We start from the raw sequence: 19,541 nt of genomic DNA, 5'->3' as shown, positions 1-19,541 counted from the left end.
TCCATCTTTTCCTCCAGGAAAGTGGGAATGTCCATGGCATCACTGTGACGACTGCGGAAAGGCTTCAGTTGCGTACTGCTCACTATGTCCAAATTCCTTCTGCAAGAATCACCATGCTGAGGACCAGTTCAGGCGGACTGTAGATGGACAGTTATGTTGCTTGGAACATGACTTTGAAGAGCCTGTTGAAAGCAGTGTTACTGAAAATATACCCCAGGTTCGCACTAAAGCGAAGTATAGGAAGTATAGGAAGAATCGGAAGACCAGATAGTCAACCTACTTTTGTTCATCTAATGGACTGCCAACACTATCTTGTAAATATACGCTGATTTTGTGAATAGGGCCAGGAAGAAACCATTTTACAATATATGCTGTACAGCTAGCTTACATTTAATTTTTTATTCATGACAAAATGTATTCACTGAGCCATCCTCTGCATATTTTTGCTGTGTCTGCACTGATACTGAACTGTAATTATGGTTCACAAAATGTCAGGATAAAAAGGAAAAACATTACACAGCATTAGTTACACTTTGTGTCTAAGAATGTAAAGGTTCCTGCATTTATTTTAGACTGGAGTTGTGTGCATACTTCTGGGATTTTAAATACACGCAATCCAGCAGATGTTTAATGTTTATAAAGCAAGACACTATTAGCTCCAGTTTAACAATGCCTTTGTATGTTAGTTTATTTTTTATAGTCCAGACAAACCGTTGTGTAACCCTCTTAATGAGATATAGGTAAATATAACAATATATTTTTTAATAGTTTCAGGTTTTTTTTTATTTTTTGTGCAAGTTTTAATACACACAAACTGTATTTTGTAGACACAGGGTTAGATGTGTCATTAGATGTGTCATTATCCTGTGTCTGATTTTTAAGATTACTGAGTGCATATGTTTCCCATATTTTTTTTTTTATATGATGACTGCTGTTGATTTTAGGCAATAATTTACAACATTGAGCTTTCTCTCCCACCTACAGCTCAAACAGTGTAATGGTTTTACATATGCACAGTTGCTACCTCACATGGTTAAAATTGTGGCTAACACTTTCTGTAAATACGTTTAAAATCAATCTGCCTGTCTGCTTAACATTTAAGGGGGATATTCCTTAAACTGAGAAAGTGCTGAGCGGGGGGCACTGTCGCCACGGGAAACACCCTTTGCCTTTAATGGGAGTTTTGGTGCATGAGTGCACCGATTTGGCACAATTGTAGTTTAAAAGTATCATCTGTAAAATCATTAACGCCCTCACTGAAAACCTTGAAACGCTTGGAAATCTGGGTCCAAGGAGTACCCATTTGTAGTTGCAGGTGTTTATTGAGAAAACCTGTCCCAGGTAACTCCTGAGTAAAAGATTACAATTGTTAAAATAAATGGCATGTACCCCTTCTATTAAACTTGGAATTTCTCCAAACATGGCATTTAGTCCCGACAAATTCCCTGTATATATAAAAAGACAAAAAGGGTAATTGATGAAAGTACTGTCAGTAAGAATATTTGACAATGGGGGAGTTCAATATGAGTTAGAACTTTCAACTTGCCAGATGGTTGGGGTTATTTGGAATCTTATGCTGTTGAAATACAGCTGCTTAAGACTAAATTGAACTTTTACGTAAAGTGCAAACCACTTGTATACTTGACCTCCGTTTTTATGTACACTGTACTCCCATGCAAATTGTAAGTACTTCTTTTAATTAATGGTATTACGTTGGCACTGAATTCCAGTTGTAATCGATCAGGTAGAAATATACATGCAAACAGAAACCTGACTGATAAGAGATGTGTAAATGAGAACTTAGGTTGTGTGATAGAAAATGTGAATAAATGGAGATAATTCTCAAGAAGCAAAGACAATGGACTCTACTAAGTAAAGCTTATTGCCAAGACACCGTTGTTAGAACTCCAAAGAACTCGAAGTATCACAAAAACCTTGGCATACTGCTGCCAAATTATACTGTAGTTTCTACTCCTGAAGCCTTAAAACACTTAGTTGTTTTTGAATTTTACCGTTACACAAACTGTTCTTTAAAGTGGTTCTTCTAGATTGAACGATGATATAAAAGACGCACTTTATTATTTGTAATGGTTTTGTAATCTTAACATTACGTCAACTTGAAGATGATGAAATGTATCATTTGTAGCTTCTTTTTTGTACACGTTTTGAGGATAGGGTGATCGTTTTAACTGCATAAATTGCGTTTTTAAATTTGACAAACCAAAATGGACTAGTATTTTCTTACATTATAACATGTGTAATGACCATTAATTGTAATTTTTTTTTTTATTATTGGCACTTCGGAATTAAGTTTTGTTCTATTAAGAGTCCAGGCAAACATGGGGATAAATATTCTTAACACCATTTATCTTCTTAAAGTGCATCTTACCTGCAGAAAGTGCAATGCTTTTTCCATTAGCATACATGGTTTTTGAGCAAGTACTAACTTTTTTTTTTTTTTTTAAATGGGCTAACTACCATGACCAATTTTTATAGATGTAGGCGATTTCAAGTCGTGCTTTTTAGATGGATGGAGACTATCGTATGTCCAGATTACACTTATAAACCACTCCTCATACTGGCTCATTAAAAGCTGGCCTTGCCTGTAAAATCTATTTTTCCCCAGATTCATTAAAAAATTTAAAATAAATAAATAATACAGCCTTTTTATATAAATCTGACGAAAACAAGCCGTTGATTTGAAAAAATGAATTGTAGTGGAATAAATTAGTACTTGGGCCCAGTTCACATGGTTATTATAACCAAAAAGATAACTCTTAACACCTAATGGTTTTTACATGTAGTATCTGATAGTGGGCATACTGAAGGTATCTTTGGAAGTGTTTGTTTGGTTGAAAGTGGTAAACCCTGTTTGCCCCCTCATAATTATTTTAATCCTAGTTTTCAGCTGTGTGTACATATTAATATATACGCACAGATGCAGCGAACATTATTGTTTGTCTTGGTGAGATGTTTGGATAAATCACAGTATTTTTGCATCAGCATTGAATTCTATGGAAACTGATATCCCGAATTATACTGGGATATGTTGTGTTATCACTAGGCAGAATGATGGCTGTGTGTGTATCCTCTCAATTTCCATCGCTCATCGTTATTGGTCAATGTGCACATAAATACAATAGACAGCTGGCGCTTTATTGTTCCACCACTTGAGGTCCACCATGAAGACGTATAGAACGGGCTCCTTGGAGCATTTACCCTTTTCAAACGTGAAAGCGTAGACTACTGTTTAACTACATTCTCTTAAAAATAACTGGTGTCATGGGGCCCCGGGTACTGACTGGGGCCTACTTATAGCATGGCAAGTACGACTACCACAAAGAGGCCTTTTATCAGTAGTGGCCTTTCATCAGGACACCACATCGGAGGTGTAGAAAAAGCGTATAGGATAAAATATTCAGGACTATAGGTGTTGCCCATAATATGCAAAAGAAGACACTCCGCGCTAACGCTGTCTGTAGATAAAGTCCCTCTTGCTGCCGTCAGTCTAAGGGACTCCACACACCCCCTATAAACGTGAGCTCCTGGAAGGGAGCTCACAGACAGAAAAAGAAAAAGGCAGACAGGCGCACTAAGGGACATGAACTAGTTTTTTATTTATTAATAGATCCCAATACATGTAAAAATAAAGGGAAAACAGTATACAAAAAATGGCAACAATAAAAAGGGTTAAAGGTTTAAAAACAGGGTTTTAACCAATATAGGGCAGAGGGGAACAGGACGATATCACACCTACACTAAATATTCAAAGAAAGGATCCGGAACCGAACAATGAACTTATCAAAAAGGCAGGGAGATGCGAAGAGCCCTGCACAGCCTCCGCCTGCAAACTCCACGGGAACAGTCTCACGTGGCCTCTACGCGTTTCGCACGTAGTGCTTCGTCAGGTGTAGCCCAGTTAAACTACAGTCTTTTGGGCCCCAGTTACGTTGCCGCCTTTACTACTTCCATATACAAAATATTAGGTGGCAGCCCTGCTTGGACCTGTTTTGGCAGCAATGGGATGATGGATTGATATTTTAAAGAGCTTGGTTCTGATTGTTTTTTTTTTCTTTTCCCCCACACCCGTTTCCCCTTAATCGGTGTTGCATCTTGTGCCAAATGATTTCAAGAAAAGGAAAAGCAAGCTTGTCAGGATTTATGGGCAATATTTGCAAACGTTTTCTTGGGGCAATTACAAATCTTTCTTTTTGTAATCGCACAATGGTCAAAGCTGCTTACCTAACAACTCTTTCATGAACACTTCTACAAAATGAGTATTTGACTGCAATGTCTTCTGTTCAGATATATGCATTTCATCATTTTTTCTTTTAGATTACCATTTCTGGTTCACTTCAAACAATTGCCATGGATGTTAAAATGAATAGAAATGTTTACATTATTGAATGTATCCATTACAATCAATACCTTTGCCACTATGTTTACATGATGTGCTATTTTTATAACACTTGAATGTCTATACAAATGGTATATTTTATTATTGCAGCTATTTTTTTTTTTTTAAGACTTGGCAATGAGTGTTTCCTTATTCACGCGCAAACTTTAAATTCAAGTGTTCGGTCATTTTTGTAATTTAAAAAAAAAAATTGTCATTTCAATTTCATTTACATATCTACCATGGTATTTGTAAAAGCCTTGAATCTGGCCTGTATTCATGAGTTTTCAATAATATCAATTATCGGAGGTTTCCAAAAGAAACATCTGGTTGGCTTTAAGTTTAATTGCAAATTAAATTCCATTTGCGTTTATTACAGTGTTTTGCCTTTTACGTGTGGTTTATTGAATCCAAATGTCTTTAAAAGTTTGAGTCTGGTTGTATCAGTTTGCTGTGCATGTGTAATGGAGACGGCTCTATGGCAGTGTTTTTTGACCTGGGTTGCTAGGAACCCTTGGGTTCTCCGGGCATCCCTAAAGGGTTCCCTTTAATTTTAAGGTCATTTTAAAATTGTTCCAAATGCAGATACACTGTAAATTAATCTGATCTTGCTGTTGGGGTTCCTTAGAATTTCACATAGGTTCCTTTAAACCATAGAGCAGTGGTTTCCAATCTTATTGGTCAAGTTGAAAAATTATTTGCTTTATGAACTCTTTCATAATAAAAAATATATATATATTTCTTTTTATTAGAGTTCATAAAGCAAAAAAAATACCACCCCCCCTAGGATCTGCTTCACTTACGACTTCTCCATTACCTGAGTTTGATACACCTATTTTATTTGTGACTAAAGCTTGCTGTATTTGTTCAAAAAATTAAGAGGGTACATAAAGTTGAAGAAAAATATATATGTAAATAGACACTAAACATAATGCCCTCCACTGTACAATAAATAAATACCACTTGTGGTGCATTTGCATGTCTGACAGGTCTGCAACTCTTTTTCTTTCCTCATCGCTTATCAAACCGTTCTTCCACTGCAGCCAGGGATTCTGGGAAATGACATGCAAATGAGCAGTGTCAATTTTACTACTTATCCATTTAAACATGGAACCCTATAAACATATGCCTGCTGTAAATACAAAATAATTAGGAGCCAATGGAGCAAATGCAATACTTGTAAATTAGCAAAGACATCCAGGTGACTAAATCCAAGGTGTTATGCTGTACCTTCCTACAACAGATGTGACCAGATACTCTGGCATCCGTAGTGGTCAGGTTTTGTTGCAGATTAAGTGGGCCACACAAGGGTTTCATGGAGGTTGAACCTAAAAGATCAATATACAAAGATTTCTCCAGAATGGTAACTTTGGGAAGCAGCCACCATCTGTGGTAAACCAAGTCACATGATCTCCAGCAAACCAGAGAAGTTTGAAAACCGAGCGGGTGCAAAAGCTCATGGCAATTGCTAGAGATTTTGTTGGTATTTTCTCAGCCTGGTTCAGATTCTCAATTGTATGAGGTTAGGTTTTACACTTGTACCCCTCTGCACCAAGAACTTTAATTACCTGCAAATGAACAAGTGCAGGTGTATTGTGTGGATGTATTCCACCCCTGAAAAAGTAATACCTGTATTGGGATTGGGCAGGTTTTTTTTGCTTTTTAAAGCAGCAGTCTGTGCTATTTGCTATTTTTGATTTTGCATTTGATTTCCTTTAACAGATTTCATCTTGCTCTTCCCAATTGCTGTTTTCTTTGTGCAGGATGTATAGCTTTTGAAATACAATGGCCCAGATCCACAAAGCTCTTAGACTTAAGTACTAACGAGTATCTTCAGAGCTCAGTAACGCAGTGTTAAGTGCTGTTTTCAGCCATAGCGCCCCATTGCAACAACTAGAACTGAGGTTGTTGCTAATGCAAAAAGGAGGTATTCACGCTAACATCATCTCACAGCTTTGTTATAAGGGTGTGAGTCCTATTTTATTAGTCCCAAGTGTTAAAGTGGTGAGAAACCATTTGTGAACCCCAATGATCATTACAGAATCTCCATAACCTTGAATCAAAACCAGTCTTTTCTTAAATAAATATCCAATAGTGTTTAACCAATTCCATATATTTTTAAACAAAAAAAGTATGAATTAAACAATGAGTAATTAAGTAAGGGTATGTGCAAAGGTGAAACCCTGGTTTTATCAGCTAAATTAAAGGGGATAATTAGAATCAGGTGTCTAAATTAGGTAGATTGTCAAATATTTTTTGAGGCCCCACCCTATATATAAAGATCAGAAATTACATTTGGTCGTCACCATACAGGTGTGTGGAAAACATGCCATGAACAAAAGTTCTCAGACCCTCAGAAAAGCAGTCATTGATGCTCATCTGTAAAGAAAGGGTTACAAAACTATTTAAGGACTTGGGGCTCCACCAATTAACTGTCAGACAGATATTCTACAAATGGAGAACATTCAAGAGGGTGTGCTTTGGGTTAAGTGTGAGATATTAGAAGAGTATAAGTGATTGTGATTTGTAAAGGAAGAAGAAAAAGTGCAGGTGATAGATATTGAGAGAAAATCCTATATAATTAGTTTGATAACTAATAGCTCTCAAACCCCAGGATGAAGGTGGTGCCAGACAAATAGGTTAGTTTTAACACAGGCTTCTAGAGCTCTAGTGTCCTCTGTGATCAGTGGTCACATGGCCCTTAAATGGGCCAGTGGCCCCATCTAATCTAAAGTGTACAAAATAAATTCTTTATATTGAGAATACTTGTTTGAGAAACCCAGATCTTTGGACAGCCTTACAAGTTGGGAACCAAACAGATGGGCACGCCTCCTGCTTTCATGCCACAGAAATTACAACACATGGTATTGCCATCGAAGTTGGACAATGGCTCAGCCCTTATAGTGGGTGTTTAGAATGTACTGTAAACAGCTGGTGCCTAATGCCCAGGACATACTTGAAAAGGAGAGGTAACTCAATGTATTACTTCCTGGTAAAACATTGTATAAATAAAATGTTGATAGTTACGCATTTAAATGTTTAAAAAAAAAAAAAAAAAGTGGAGGAAACCTTGCAGAAAGTAATTTTATGGCTTTGAGTGGGTCAGCAGGTGTATGAGTAGGCTATCTCTCCTGTCAACACCTCACTGGAGATGCGACAGGACTAAGTTCAGGTTTGTGTCTTTCCTTGTTGGCTGTTATGGCCTCTTGGAGAACTCTGGACCACACTGGTGTCTGCGTTGCTGCAATTTCTCTGCCTTAAGCCTCCGGTATATATAGCTGTCACTCCCCGATCTAGATACAGGTCTACACCTTTGGGAATATTTCTGGCCATCATTGTCTCTGTGTAGGCTCAAACAGAAGAGAACCCCATTTGTACTGTATATCTTATGAAGGGCCGCTGTAATTAAAACCAGCCCCCCATCTTACACACACTGTAGATATATCTGGAAGGGGTCACCATCTATGTTCAGTGTGGGGGTAGGATCTCGCTGCCTGCATTAGAGCTTCCTTTGTATATAAAAAAAAGGAGTGTCATCTTGCCATTATATCTCTGGGTGTCACCGATGCTGCCCGACTCTGGACCGGGACCTGTTATTCAAGTCCTCCTGTTGGTTCAAGAGAACCATCATGCATTCTCCTAGCGAGCAGATCTGTGTCCATTTCCAGCTGTGACAACACGTTCTTCTGGCCTTTGTCTGTTCTCTGAGGGACTCCAACTCAAGGTCCACCTCTGTCAAAGCCATCTGGAAGATCTTGCAGGCTGTCATGTGGTTCTGCATTATCTTTTAGTTGAGGGTTGGTGTGGCAGGCCTGGTTCTGACTGAATCTTAAGCGCCACATTCTGGCCATTCCGGCATTTTGAAGAACTACTCAGCAGCCAGCTGTTGCTTTTTTTTTTTTAATGCGTTTTGAATGCATGATTTCGGTGGGCAAGGGTATATTCTACTTCTGGCTGTTGCTAGGTCGTTTGTGGATCTGGATATACTTTTGTAGCTGTTAGTGCCCGGAAGACCCAGAACTCTACTAGGATGCAGCCATCTTGGTAGACTCCGCCCATGCACCCAACCGGTTTAAAACTAAGTTTTCTTCCAGTATGTTAAAGCAATGGATGACTCTGTTAATGTTTGTTAACAATGTGATGCAGTGCACACTTCTAGGACTCGTACAGGAGGGGGTTGTAAGTTGTGATTAAGCTTAATGGATGAACAGATCTTCATTAGGTATAATTGCACACGTTTAAGACCTCACAAAACAGCTATATTGGTATAGCCAAACTGCACAAATCCAGAATGACTGCTGGGCAGAAGGGAAAAAACAAAAAACATCCGTACTTACACTTCATGCAAAAAAGCAGCAACTTTATTTTACCGAATCAAATGTGTTGTAGTTTATACATATCTGGCTATACACCATTTATAGGAACTGATAAATCTGTTGTACAAAGTGAAATTGTAAAGACCTAAATTATCCATATATACAAAAAAAACTTAGAGGTGGGGGGGGGGGGGGGTGAGTATATGACCATCAGCTCACACCTGTGCCTGGGTATATGAACAATTTTTTTTTGCAGGCTACCATCCTGCATACATCGGCTCTGCATCGTTAGTAACTCCATATAAAGAACGGGGCATTCGTTGTGACTGCAGGAGCGGAGACTTAGAAGTGACACGTCTGTCATATTCACGCTTCCGCTTTCTGATTAGAAAGGTCACTGCAAGTACTAGAACTGTAGAGGAAAAAGAAAAAGAAATACCAGTAAACATTCATGCCATTCAAAAAAAGGGCTAAACACACCCCACACACTAAAGCACCAGCTCTCGTTACAGAATGGGGAGTGAAAATACAGGAAGGGGTAATAGGATTGTGCACGTTTTTACCACTTCAGTACCATCAGTGTATGCCTCTGGGACTAAAGCAGCTAAATTAACCTGTACAGTGCCACTGGATCGAATGACACCGCATCCCCCCACTCAGGCGGCCCGCTCTCTTGGTGTAGTTAAACGATCCGCCCCTAGAAAATGAGTATTTGTGGTAGGACATTCCTAGTACATCATTAATAGGGCCTCTGGCGTACCAAGGTCACTATGGAGGTTTATTGTCAACTACCGGTATATTCCACAGCTCAGTAAAAGGGCAAAAATACATGGATTGAAAGAGTGAAATGTAAGAAGCAGTCACTTAAGTGCAAAGTTACACATTGAAATATATTTTATTATCAATCACCAGAGGGGTACCCATGGGAGAAAGGTTGTGATTTCTCTGCCCCGATGGTAATGTCAAATTCATTTTTTCCCTCTCCTTAGAAAGCTAACCAAGGAGGGAAATCAGGTTCAGAATAGGGAACTAAACTCCTGTCTTCATTTACATTGGTCAAATATATCCACAAATAATTTTAAAGATTAAAAAAAAAAAAAAAAAAAAGTGCATCCAAGAGCCTCCTTTCTCTTACCCAGGAGAGATTACTTACAGGCTGAACAAACCACGAGTAGTATAATGGTGAACGGTGCAAGTACACAAGAGTCCCCCGTTTTACGAAAGAAGGTCTCCATACAGTAGCTTGGTTCGGTGCTTCCTGCTGGGCAGAAAGCGTCTATAGGACATTCTATCGGATTAACATCAGGGCTCTGTGCAAAGAGAAAGAAGAAGTTCAAGAGCAGTCGTGCGTCTAGAAGACCGGTACAGTAAATTTACCAAACTCCATATATGGTACCAATTATTATTAAAATTAAATACAGCATTGGGAAAAGGTCTTAGAGGCAGTCCAAGCCTTTTTTTTTTTTTAACATGGGATAGAAGCAGGATTTCGGTCTCCCAATTAATGTCAGCTCTTGGCACCCCCTGCTGACGGAGATACTTGCCTTCATAGGGGGTGCAGGTAGCCTCTCCGCTCTGCTACCAGGGTTCACATTGTGGCGGCATTTCAAAGCTCCCGTGCCCCGCAGGCCAATAGGAAGCCACAATGTCATCAGGTTCGGCTTCCTATTGGCCCACAAGACGTGGGAGCATTAAAAACTTCAAAACCCAGCCGGAGCGGCTACAGGCGCCTAGTACGGAGGTCAGCATCTCCACAAGTAGGGGGACCCCTGAGAGAGAACATCAACGCTGATGCAAATGGAAGAGTCCTCTGCTTCATTTGTGCTCAGCGCTCCGGTCATGATCGCCCCTAGCAAAAAGCCCATGATACAGCTACTAGTCCATGGGGCTCCTGGTTAGCCAAACCTCATGACATGGTAGTATGGTAGCATAGGGCACCCAAAGGCTCCTAGAACTAAACAAACGTGACAAAAATGTTAAAAATACACACCACATATATTTGACATTTTCTCTGCCAAAAAAAAAAAAAAAAAAAAAAAAGTTTATTGCCATCAGCGTGACTAAGCAAACTGTAAAACACTTTCTATACTTTAACGCACTGCGAGAGATTTTTTTTTTAAATCGACACAGCACAACTATATTCTGGAGGTTTCAGCACAAGTGGGGCTTCTCCTTTCGCCCTTCCTCAGGTGGATTGCACAAAGAGAAGAAGGTCATAAATATGAGGGGGGAGGGGGCAAGCAAATGCAATCCTTTCATTAAAATGAACCCATATTATTATTTTCCTGTGGCCCCCGATATTGGATATGTATAGGTATATTTTCTTTTGATGAACAGAAGGCACCAAGACTGTTCACATCTGAATAACAGGGCTGCATGTACAGTATAGCGGTGAATTGACGACAAGTCAAACAGGACACCCTAGCATGAAAATACGTGTAGCCCCTGTAAGAAATAGTGGGCTACCTATCCTTCGCCTACTGGAGTAAGACCTGGTAAGGGAAGGCGCCAGTAGTAATCATGGGTTTCCCCCCCCACCAAGCCCTGCCTTGAGTGATAGAGGTAGGCCCCTGACTCTGTGGCAGGCCTGAGACAGAGGGGAGGTCCTGCTGACATCATAAGGGGCAGGGCTGTATCTATTTAGTGGGCTGCTCCTGTGTGTGTTTGGGTTCAGTCTGTGAGAGTCTGTTGGAGAGTGGAGTCTTGGAGTTGCAGGAAGAGTGACTGACTGACAGGTAGACCCCAGTAGGATTTGCACAGCTGGTAGCCCCACTGTGTTAATCCGATGGGTCATTAGTCTGCTGCAGACAACCTAGTGAGGTATCTGGTGAAATAGATAGATATATAATGGGGGTTGGTATAAGGTGTCTCCAGATCTGAACCTCATTAAATTCAGCTCTTGGGTCCCCCTGCTTCCAGCGATACTTACCTCCATAGGGGTGCCAGCATCTCTTGAGTTTAAATTTTCAGGTCACAAGGGATATTGTCAGTGGTGGGATTCAGCCGGTTCGAACCGTTTAGTGCAAACCTGTTTCTAGAATTAAACAAGTTCGCAGAGCCGGTCCTTAACACCCCCCAGAGACACAGGTGGGGGGGAGATGGTATGTGGAGGCAGGCCCTGGTGTTAAAGGGGAAGCAAGCCAGTAGAAGAATCAGAATCAGTGGTAGAGCAGGACAGCAGGAGAGGAGCGTGCTCTAGCAGTCTGACCCGGAAGTCTTACTTCTGTTGTCTGTTGCTAGAGGGCGCTCCTCATCACGTGCTGTAATGCTCTGCCACTGATGCCGATTCTTCTACCAGCATGCTTACCCTTTAAGACCTGGAGCCTGCCGCCGCTTACCAGGACACAGGTAGGCACGGGGGAAATCTAAGGGGGATTGTCCCTATAAGAGAGAGACAATTCATTAAATTCAACTCTCATTAAATTAAATTTTTATGTTTTATTTGACTTCGCAAAAAGAGAGAGAGAAAAAAAAAAAAAAAGGCACCTTGTATTGCACTCAGTGAATTTGGGAGAGTAGTGAATATTAATACAAATTAACGTTTAATATTAGTAATAAAATATAGCCACTATAAAACAATGTGCTAGAACAGCAATATCCAATCCAACTAAATCCATTTTATTATTAAAACGAATAAAAGCCGTGCATAAAGTACAGAACCTGCAGCTATATTGGAGGATTAAAACCTGTCCAGGTAAATGTGATGCTCAAGTATCTAATAAGTGTATATGAACTGATAAAGGCTGCTGCATTGCCAAACACCGTCATAATAAATGGCCAGGTGTAACTCCCGCCATCTACCCGTAGTAGGTGAATTTAGGAGCTGAATATGGTATCCTTAGATGTAGCAGCATCTTGTTACTTAGTTAGTAAAAGGTTGTTACTCTGTATACCATATGCTTGGCAAGTGAATTAGGACAGCAGCAATAGTGTTAGTAGTATATGGAGACCAAAAAGAGATTATTTCTCATACAAAAGTATCTAATACTTAAAACAGCCTGTCTGGCGGTCAGTGTGTACTTGTCTATTCAGCGTGCAGCTTTTGGTTGTGCTCATCGGAGCCCCTATGCGACCACGAGGGAGAGTGGAGGTCCCTGCTGTGCTATGTGTGGATATGAGGGGAGGGGAGGGGGCGGGTCTGTGTGGGTACGGGGGGGGGAGGGAGGAAGAGGAGGATCTGTGAGGGAATTAGTGAAATAATTAAAAAAATAAAGTGTAAGGAGAGCCTGTTGCTAAAATGTCTGAATCCCACCACTGGATATTGCACTGCTTCCCATTGGCCTGCGTCACTTTTAAACACCATTTCGTTAGGCCCAAATTCCCTGTCTGCAGAGATACTGGTATACCCTCACAGAGGTATCTCGGGAAGCACGGAGTCCCCGGAGCTAAAATGAATAGGGTTCAGACCTCCTGCTATAATCCTACGTTAAAATATTCCGTTATATGAGCGCAGCAAAACGAAAACAATTCTAGGACTCAATAACTTTTTTGTGAGAAGCATTTAGTGGCTCCTGAAAGGACATTAAGGATGATGAAATGTTTAAGACCAGGCGGCAATTTGATCGCTACCTTTAGTGTACAATCAAATGACATTCACAGGGACCATTGCCCATATTTACTAGGCAGTGTTCGTGGACAAGTAAATTCGCACCAGATGTCCTTCCAAAATACTTTTTTGCTGTGATCATGGTTGGGTTAAAATAAAGCTTCCAAACTGCAAAGAAGCAGTGAAAGGTTTGATCTGCACGGTGTCATGCTGCCCTTTGGGCCCCACGTGTTATTCTGCATCTATTTAGTAGGAGACTGGTACCCAACTTCGTAAAAATCAATCATAAGACTATGGAGGCAGCTAAATGTGATCATCATCAACTATGGGCGCTGAAGTACCTCACTTAACATGGGAGGAGGGATATTGTTTTCACAATACATTCCTATTCCAAGACACAGGCCATGCAGGTAAAGGTACCATAGCACCACTTGCTAAATATGGGCCTATGTAATGGCTTCAGGCTGCTATTATCCGAGGAGAGAGAAAGAGAGAGAAAGAGAGGAGAAAGAGAGAGAAAGAGAGAGAGAAGAGAAGAGAGAGAAGAGAGAGAAAGAGAGAGAAAGAGAGAGAAAGAGAGAGAAAGAGAGAGAAAGAGAGAGAAAGAAGAGAGAAAGAGAGAGGAAAGAAGAGAGAAAGAGAGAGAAAGAGAGAGAAAGAGAGAGAAAGAGAAGAGAAGAGAGGAGAAGAGAGAAGAGAGAGAAAGAGAGAGAATAGAAGAGAGAGAAAGAGAGGAGAAAGAGAGAGAAAGAAGGAGAGAAGAGAGAGAGAGAGAGAGAGAACCACCACATAGTTACTAGAACGCTGCACTCCACTTGAACAAACCTACTATACGCCGCATTATTAGAGAAAAGAACGCTATGAAACAAATGTACTTACAGGACAATAATTGTCTTCGGGACACTTTTCGCAGCGCTCTTCTCCCCATTTCACCTGAAAGTCACCAGCATTGCAAAACGTGCACGCACTGTTGCCAGGCCCTTTAAATGTGCCTAAGAAACAAAAAGATGGATGATTTGTATATTACATATTTAATATTAATATCCAGATATTAAATTGAGAACATGCAGTTGTGTCGTAACGTGCACCAATTATTAATTCGAGGAAGCATACACCGGCCTGCAAAAAAGTTACATTTCAATGAACACCCTACATTGGTCCAGATCTACAAAAGGGGGGCTCAGCTTTAACTCACCTTCATATGAACGGGAATAAAAAGGAGTAGTTACGCCTTGCACCATTTTGGTGCCCAATTGGATCTTTGTGGGGTAATATGCATGAATCACCGGCATCTCATGCACCGAAACGAATTATTTATATGGTATTGAATATTCAGTCTATCATTGAACTGCACCAAACGAAGGCTCTATTCAAGGCGGAACAGGTTACCCCCTTGCTGATCTTTTTGAAAATTGTTGCACATATGCAAATATTTTAAAATCACGGTGTGTTGATCTAGCAAAGTCTCTTTACTAAAGAACATGGAACAGACTTCTAGGTCAATGGTTAATGTGCCACTAACAGGGGAGTCCGATCGGGCAAATGTTTTGGAACCACAAAATGTAACCTTTTGTTATTGGTGGCTCTATGACCGCGAGTGTGGTAATGGTGCCTCCTGTGTGTTTATAGCTGCTGACCCAATGCGGTTTGAACACCATTGCACAAATTTACCAATACACACGCTAATGCACAAACAGTATACATACATGAATACTATTTATTGGCACACAAAAAAAAGCAGCAAGGGGAAAAATCCTCTTGCGCGTTTCACGTTCTTTGATAAAGCGCAGTTGTCTGCGTGAAACGCGCAAGGGTTTTTTTTTCCCCCTGGCTGCTTTATGTGCCAATAAAGTGTTTTGTGCTACTATGTAGTTTATGGGGCAAGAGTCCCAAAAACAGTGCTCAATCTCGTTCAGAACTTCAGTAGATAATAAAAATCCTTATTTTGTTGTGGAGTCAGCCTATAACCATAACTTTTTAGGTATTGGACCCAGTGCTTAGTACATGAATCTATCACATATGACAAATAACATGAATGAGGGTTAACGTACCGTTACTTTGTAGGATTGCGCCCTACATGACCCTTGTGTTGCCGCACTGTTACCGGTCATCCAGTCTCAATGAAGGGAGACATACAATACTCACATATGGCTGTTCTCCTGTGCGTGCATCCACGCTCGGTGTGCAATATAACAGTAGGAAGGATCCGAAGATTCCAGCGGTGCACAGCTTGTAGAGATGAGAGACCAGCAAGGTGTAGATTAAAAATGAAATTTTATTGAAAAAACATATGGTATGGGGGACACACTCTGACGCGTTTCGGACCTGCGTGGTCCTTAATCATAGAGCTGATTCGCGTCTCCATTACCCCCGGTTCTTATAGTGTAAAACCCCTCCCCCTTGCGTCATTGCGCTGTGTGTTTTGGCGCGAAAAATCGATAACTAGTCTATACCTAACAGCTGTGTATGCGCGCGTGTTGGAGGGTGCAGTGAATATTAATTAGCCATGTGTTGTTCTCTACTATCAACACACGCACGCACGCTGTGGGTTGCTAAGTGACCGCAGTAAACACTGCCTACGTCATGACATTGCACATTCTCACACGCTGGACAGGGTTACGCTGATAAACGCAATGTCATGACGTAGGCAGTGTTTACTGCGGTCACTTAGCAACCCACAGCGTGCGTGCGTGTGTTGATAGTAGAGAACAACACATGGGCTAATTAATATTCACTGCACCCTCCAACACGCGCGCATACACAGCTGTTAGGTATAGACTAGTTATCGATTTTTCGCGCCAAAACACACAGCGCAATGACGCAAGGGGGAGGGGTTTTACACTATAAGACAGGGGGTAATGGAGACGCGAATCAGCTCTATGATTAAGGACCACGCAGGTCCGAAACGCGTCAGAGTGTGTCCCCCATACCATATGTTTTTTCAATAAAATTTCATTTTTAATCTACACCTTGCTGGTCTCTCATCTCTACAAGCTGTGCACCGCTGGAATCTTCGGATCCTTCCTACTGTTTTGTGCTACTAGTCTGCAGTCCGGCTCAATTTCTCCCGCATAGCAGATGCACCGCCTCACAATGCTACCTTTACATTGACCCGCTTTCGGCTGGAGAACGCCCACAGTTCAAGAGGATCCGCGCAACAATGGAGCGAGTAAAAAATCTCTAATATAAAGAATCACTATTTTTCTCCCCCGCTATCAATGTGTGTCACTATGTTATTATATTACAGAGCTTACTATAAGCGCACGTGACAGCGGCAATGCATTTGTTTTTGCCGCAAAGTCGCAGTCACTATAAGCGCAGCCTTAGTGATTAGGCTAGTGGAAGTTTTTAATTGAATATACATAATCTTTGAAAGTGAATTCAGCATCTTTTGTGGTCATCGTGAGACGTCTCCTCTAATATTGGATTATACTGTCTCGGACACACATATGTGTATGTATATACACAACACCACCACTTGGGAGTTCTACTCCCATTCTCTACATACATGAACACACTGATGGACAATGATGCTCACACAAGAATCCATACACACTCCCATGTAGAAAGATACCTAGACCCACACAGGCTTTAATAGTGTTACATACTGACCATTTTAAACCGGTGTATTTTTGTACATATATGGCTATGCCTGCTACAGTATATCTTTGGCCAATTACCTGGGCGACATGGAGCGCATTCTACAGAAGCTGCATCCAGGGCTTCCTCTCCAGGAGGACAGACAATACAACCGGTACATCTGGTAGCACTATATAAAGACAGACAGATGAGTTACTTACAGTTTATACTGCAGTCAGCGTAGCCACCTGCTAACCATTCACACAGAAGTAGCTAATCACAGCTTACAATGGAATACATCTCATACCCAAACCAAAGCCAGGCAGCAAGCAGCAGTTCTACGTGTTGGGAGAAAGCCCAAACATCACAGATCAAATCATTTGAAGGTGCAATCCTGGGCCAGCAAGTAAACATTTTCAACACAACTTTTTCAGAGTTTTATTTATTTATTTGATACATCTGGTGCTGTATTTAGTTTATAAAAAAAAAAATTACAAATTAAAAATAAAGGGGGAAAAAAAGCCCTAACTTATCACATCCAGGACACATTGTATATACTGTACACAGTCAAACAGGGTTATTAATCTTACATCTTCTAAAAAGCCTAGATTATCACTTGGATTATAATAATTAAAATACATATATGGCATACCATTTATTTTTCTCGTCACATTATTTTAAGAAGTCCCTGGCAATAAGTATAGGAATCTAAGCCCAAGCACTCAGATGATCTAAGAAATAGGGGGAAGATTAACTAAACGCCAACAAGTGGTATCAAAGTTAATGGCAGGTAGAGTGGGATTTAGCTCCAACAACAATAGATGTGAGATCGAGCTCCGGTACCCCTTACAGGAGCTTAGTATCTATGTTTCTCAGAAGATCAGAGATCGATCCCACATGAACTGGCATTCAAATCGAACAGCAGTTTCAGTAGGATTGAGCGGGTACCTCTCGTCGGGGCTCAGCGCATCACAGCTTTAATTTTGCCATGGACCTCACACCTCCAAATTTACAAAAATAGCATTTTCTGATTAATGACCTTTCTCCCCTTTACTTGAACAGAACAAAAAAAAGGAGTTTACTTGCAGAATGACCCGGGCGGGCACGGCTCGCAGGAAGTGGAGCTCGGGCGAGCGGCGAAGAAACCTGTTAAGAAGCAGATACGAATGACACTGGATTTGTAATTAATGGTATACGGCAGGAAATATTCATTACAACATATCCTATACAAAACATCAACCTGGCCATGTTTAAAGGGTTAAATGATGGCGATTGTCTATTCCCTTTCTTGGCATGGACATCCGTTTTCCAGGATTACGTTCCCCCCAGTGAAAACGCTCCTTCTCGGTGAGTGGTCACGGTTTGGGAGGATATATGTCCTCCCATACTAAATACAGCATGCTCAGCCCCACCCATATTCTTCCCCTGCTTAGCCCAACCATCAACAGTGCAGGTGTTGTGCACGAAGTAGAATACAAACAGTTCATAGGCCGAATTGAGAACTTCCACTTCAAAGACCAGCATAAAAATCAAACACCCCAAAATAAAAATCAATCTCTGACTCACAGATTAAAGTACTGGTAAATTGCATCTTTCCAGTTGGATTCACCATTTTAAAACAACTGCACAGGCTGCAGAATTTGGGGAGCGTTTGGGAGGGGAGAAGACGTTCATTTATGAAACTTCATGTAAAACAAAATGCAAATGAAAATCAAAGCAACACACAGAGCTTCTTCTACAAACCACAGACAATGAGTGCAGCCTTTGTTCCATAAAAAGCACAAGCGTAAGATTAGCAGTCACATGCCGTTCCTTACACGCTCTGCTTAAAGTTGGGATTTGCAATTGTTTATCCATAAAAAAAAAAAACAGCCAAGTTAGTTCAGGGTATCTTTAGGTATCTCGCTCTCTCAACATTATTTTCTTATGGGGGGAAAAAAAATAATGCACCAAAGTGCAGTGCGTATAACGTGAGGCAAGCAGAACGGATACTGACAAAGTTGAACGTTCCTGAAGACGTGAATCCTTCCGATCCAGAATCAAATAACCAAATACTGTATCTACAAACCAAAACATACCTTCTTCACACTGGGAACACGCAGGAGAAGCCGTGTGATTAGAATAGCTGCCAGCGGGACATGGCTGGCAGGCAGTGCTTTGGGTTTCGCTAGAAGAAAAGGGGCAGAAGGATTTAGTTCTCAATTACGCATATTTGGATTACAAAGCTGTTTAACAATTAAAACGCAATGCAACTGGCTTCTTTATAAAAGGATTCAGCCACCCTGAAAGTTACAATGTAACATTTGTAGTCTGTGAAAAGCTAATTATATGTAATCATTGGTTTAACTACCACGATCATAATTACTCAGGTAAAAATAGAGATTAAGAAAAAAATTTTTTTTTACCCGTGACCTTGGAGGACTGAAAGTCATACAATCCCCTAGTGTCATTATATAAAGTCCAGGAGTCATCAAGCTATGATGTCGGGTATCGCACCCCACGAGTTCATGTTAGTCAAGTCAATGGCAGCTGACACTGGATCAAGTTGCAATACCACATATTAGCTTTAGTGAATCCCAGGCGCGCATTGCAAAAACCCTCATATCTTTTGCTTATTACGGAAAGGTTTCAAAGTTTCAAAATAGAATAAAAAAAAACAAAGACACCCCACAACACTTGCCGGATTCAGAAACAGCTCAATTTA

At 40.7% G+C, this 19,541-nt stretch overlaps 2 protein-coding genes across 4 annotated transcripts in view; one reads left to right on the top strand and one right to left on the bottom strand.

The window, feature by feature from the left end:
* NSD2 (nuclear receptor binding SET domain protein 2) overlaps positions 1-4,777 on the top strand; it is a 59,082-nt gene extending 54,305 nt beyond the window's left edge. For both annotated transcript variants that reach the window (XM_075571091.1, XM_075571082.1), the window contains one exon: positions 18-4,777. In XM_075571091.1, coding sequence (XP_075427206.1) covers positions 18-271 — 254 coding nt within the window. In that variant the 3' untranslated portion in view covers positions 272-4,777. The remainder of the gene's footprint in view (positions 1-17) is intronic.
* Positions 3,610-19,541, bottom strand: part of LOC142466207 (uncharacterized) — a 42,517-nt gene continuing 26,585 nt past the window's right edge. The window contains exons 4-10 of one of the 2 annotated variants that reach the window (XM_075571115.1): positions 18,916-19,004; positions 17,920-17,983; positions 16,939-17,027; positions 14,138-14,250; positions 9,866-10,022; positions 8,934-9,124; positions 3,610-5,448 (exon numbers count right to left, since the gene is read on the bottom strand). In XM_075571115.1, the coding sequence (XP_075427230.1) occupies positions 8,970-9,124; positions 9,866-10,022; positions 14,138-14,250; positions 16,939-17,027; positions 17,920-17,983; positions 18,916-19,004 (667 nt within the window). In that variant the 3' untranslated portion in view covers positions 3,610-5,448; positions 8,934-8,969. Of the gene's footprint in view, positions 5,449-8,732; positions 9,125-9,865; positions 10,023-14,137; positions 14,251-16,938; positions 17,028-17,919; positions 17,984-18,915; positions 19,005-19,541 lie in introns of those variants that run through there. The other variant, XM_075571105.1, reaches the window with a different exon arrangement.

The sequence above is a fragment of the Ascaphus truei genome, chromosome 1 (genome assembly GCF_040206685.1).
Source record: "Ascaphus truei isolate aAscTru1 chromosome 1, aAscTru1.hap1, whole genome shotgun sequence".
NCBI classification, from domain to species: Eukaryota; Metazoa; Chordata; class Amphibia; order Anura; family Ascaphidae; genus Ascaphus; species Ascaphus truei.
Note: the sequence above shows the minus strand (reverse complement) of the source record. Positions and strands in the feature narration are given on the sequence as shown.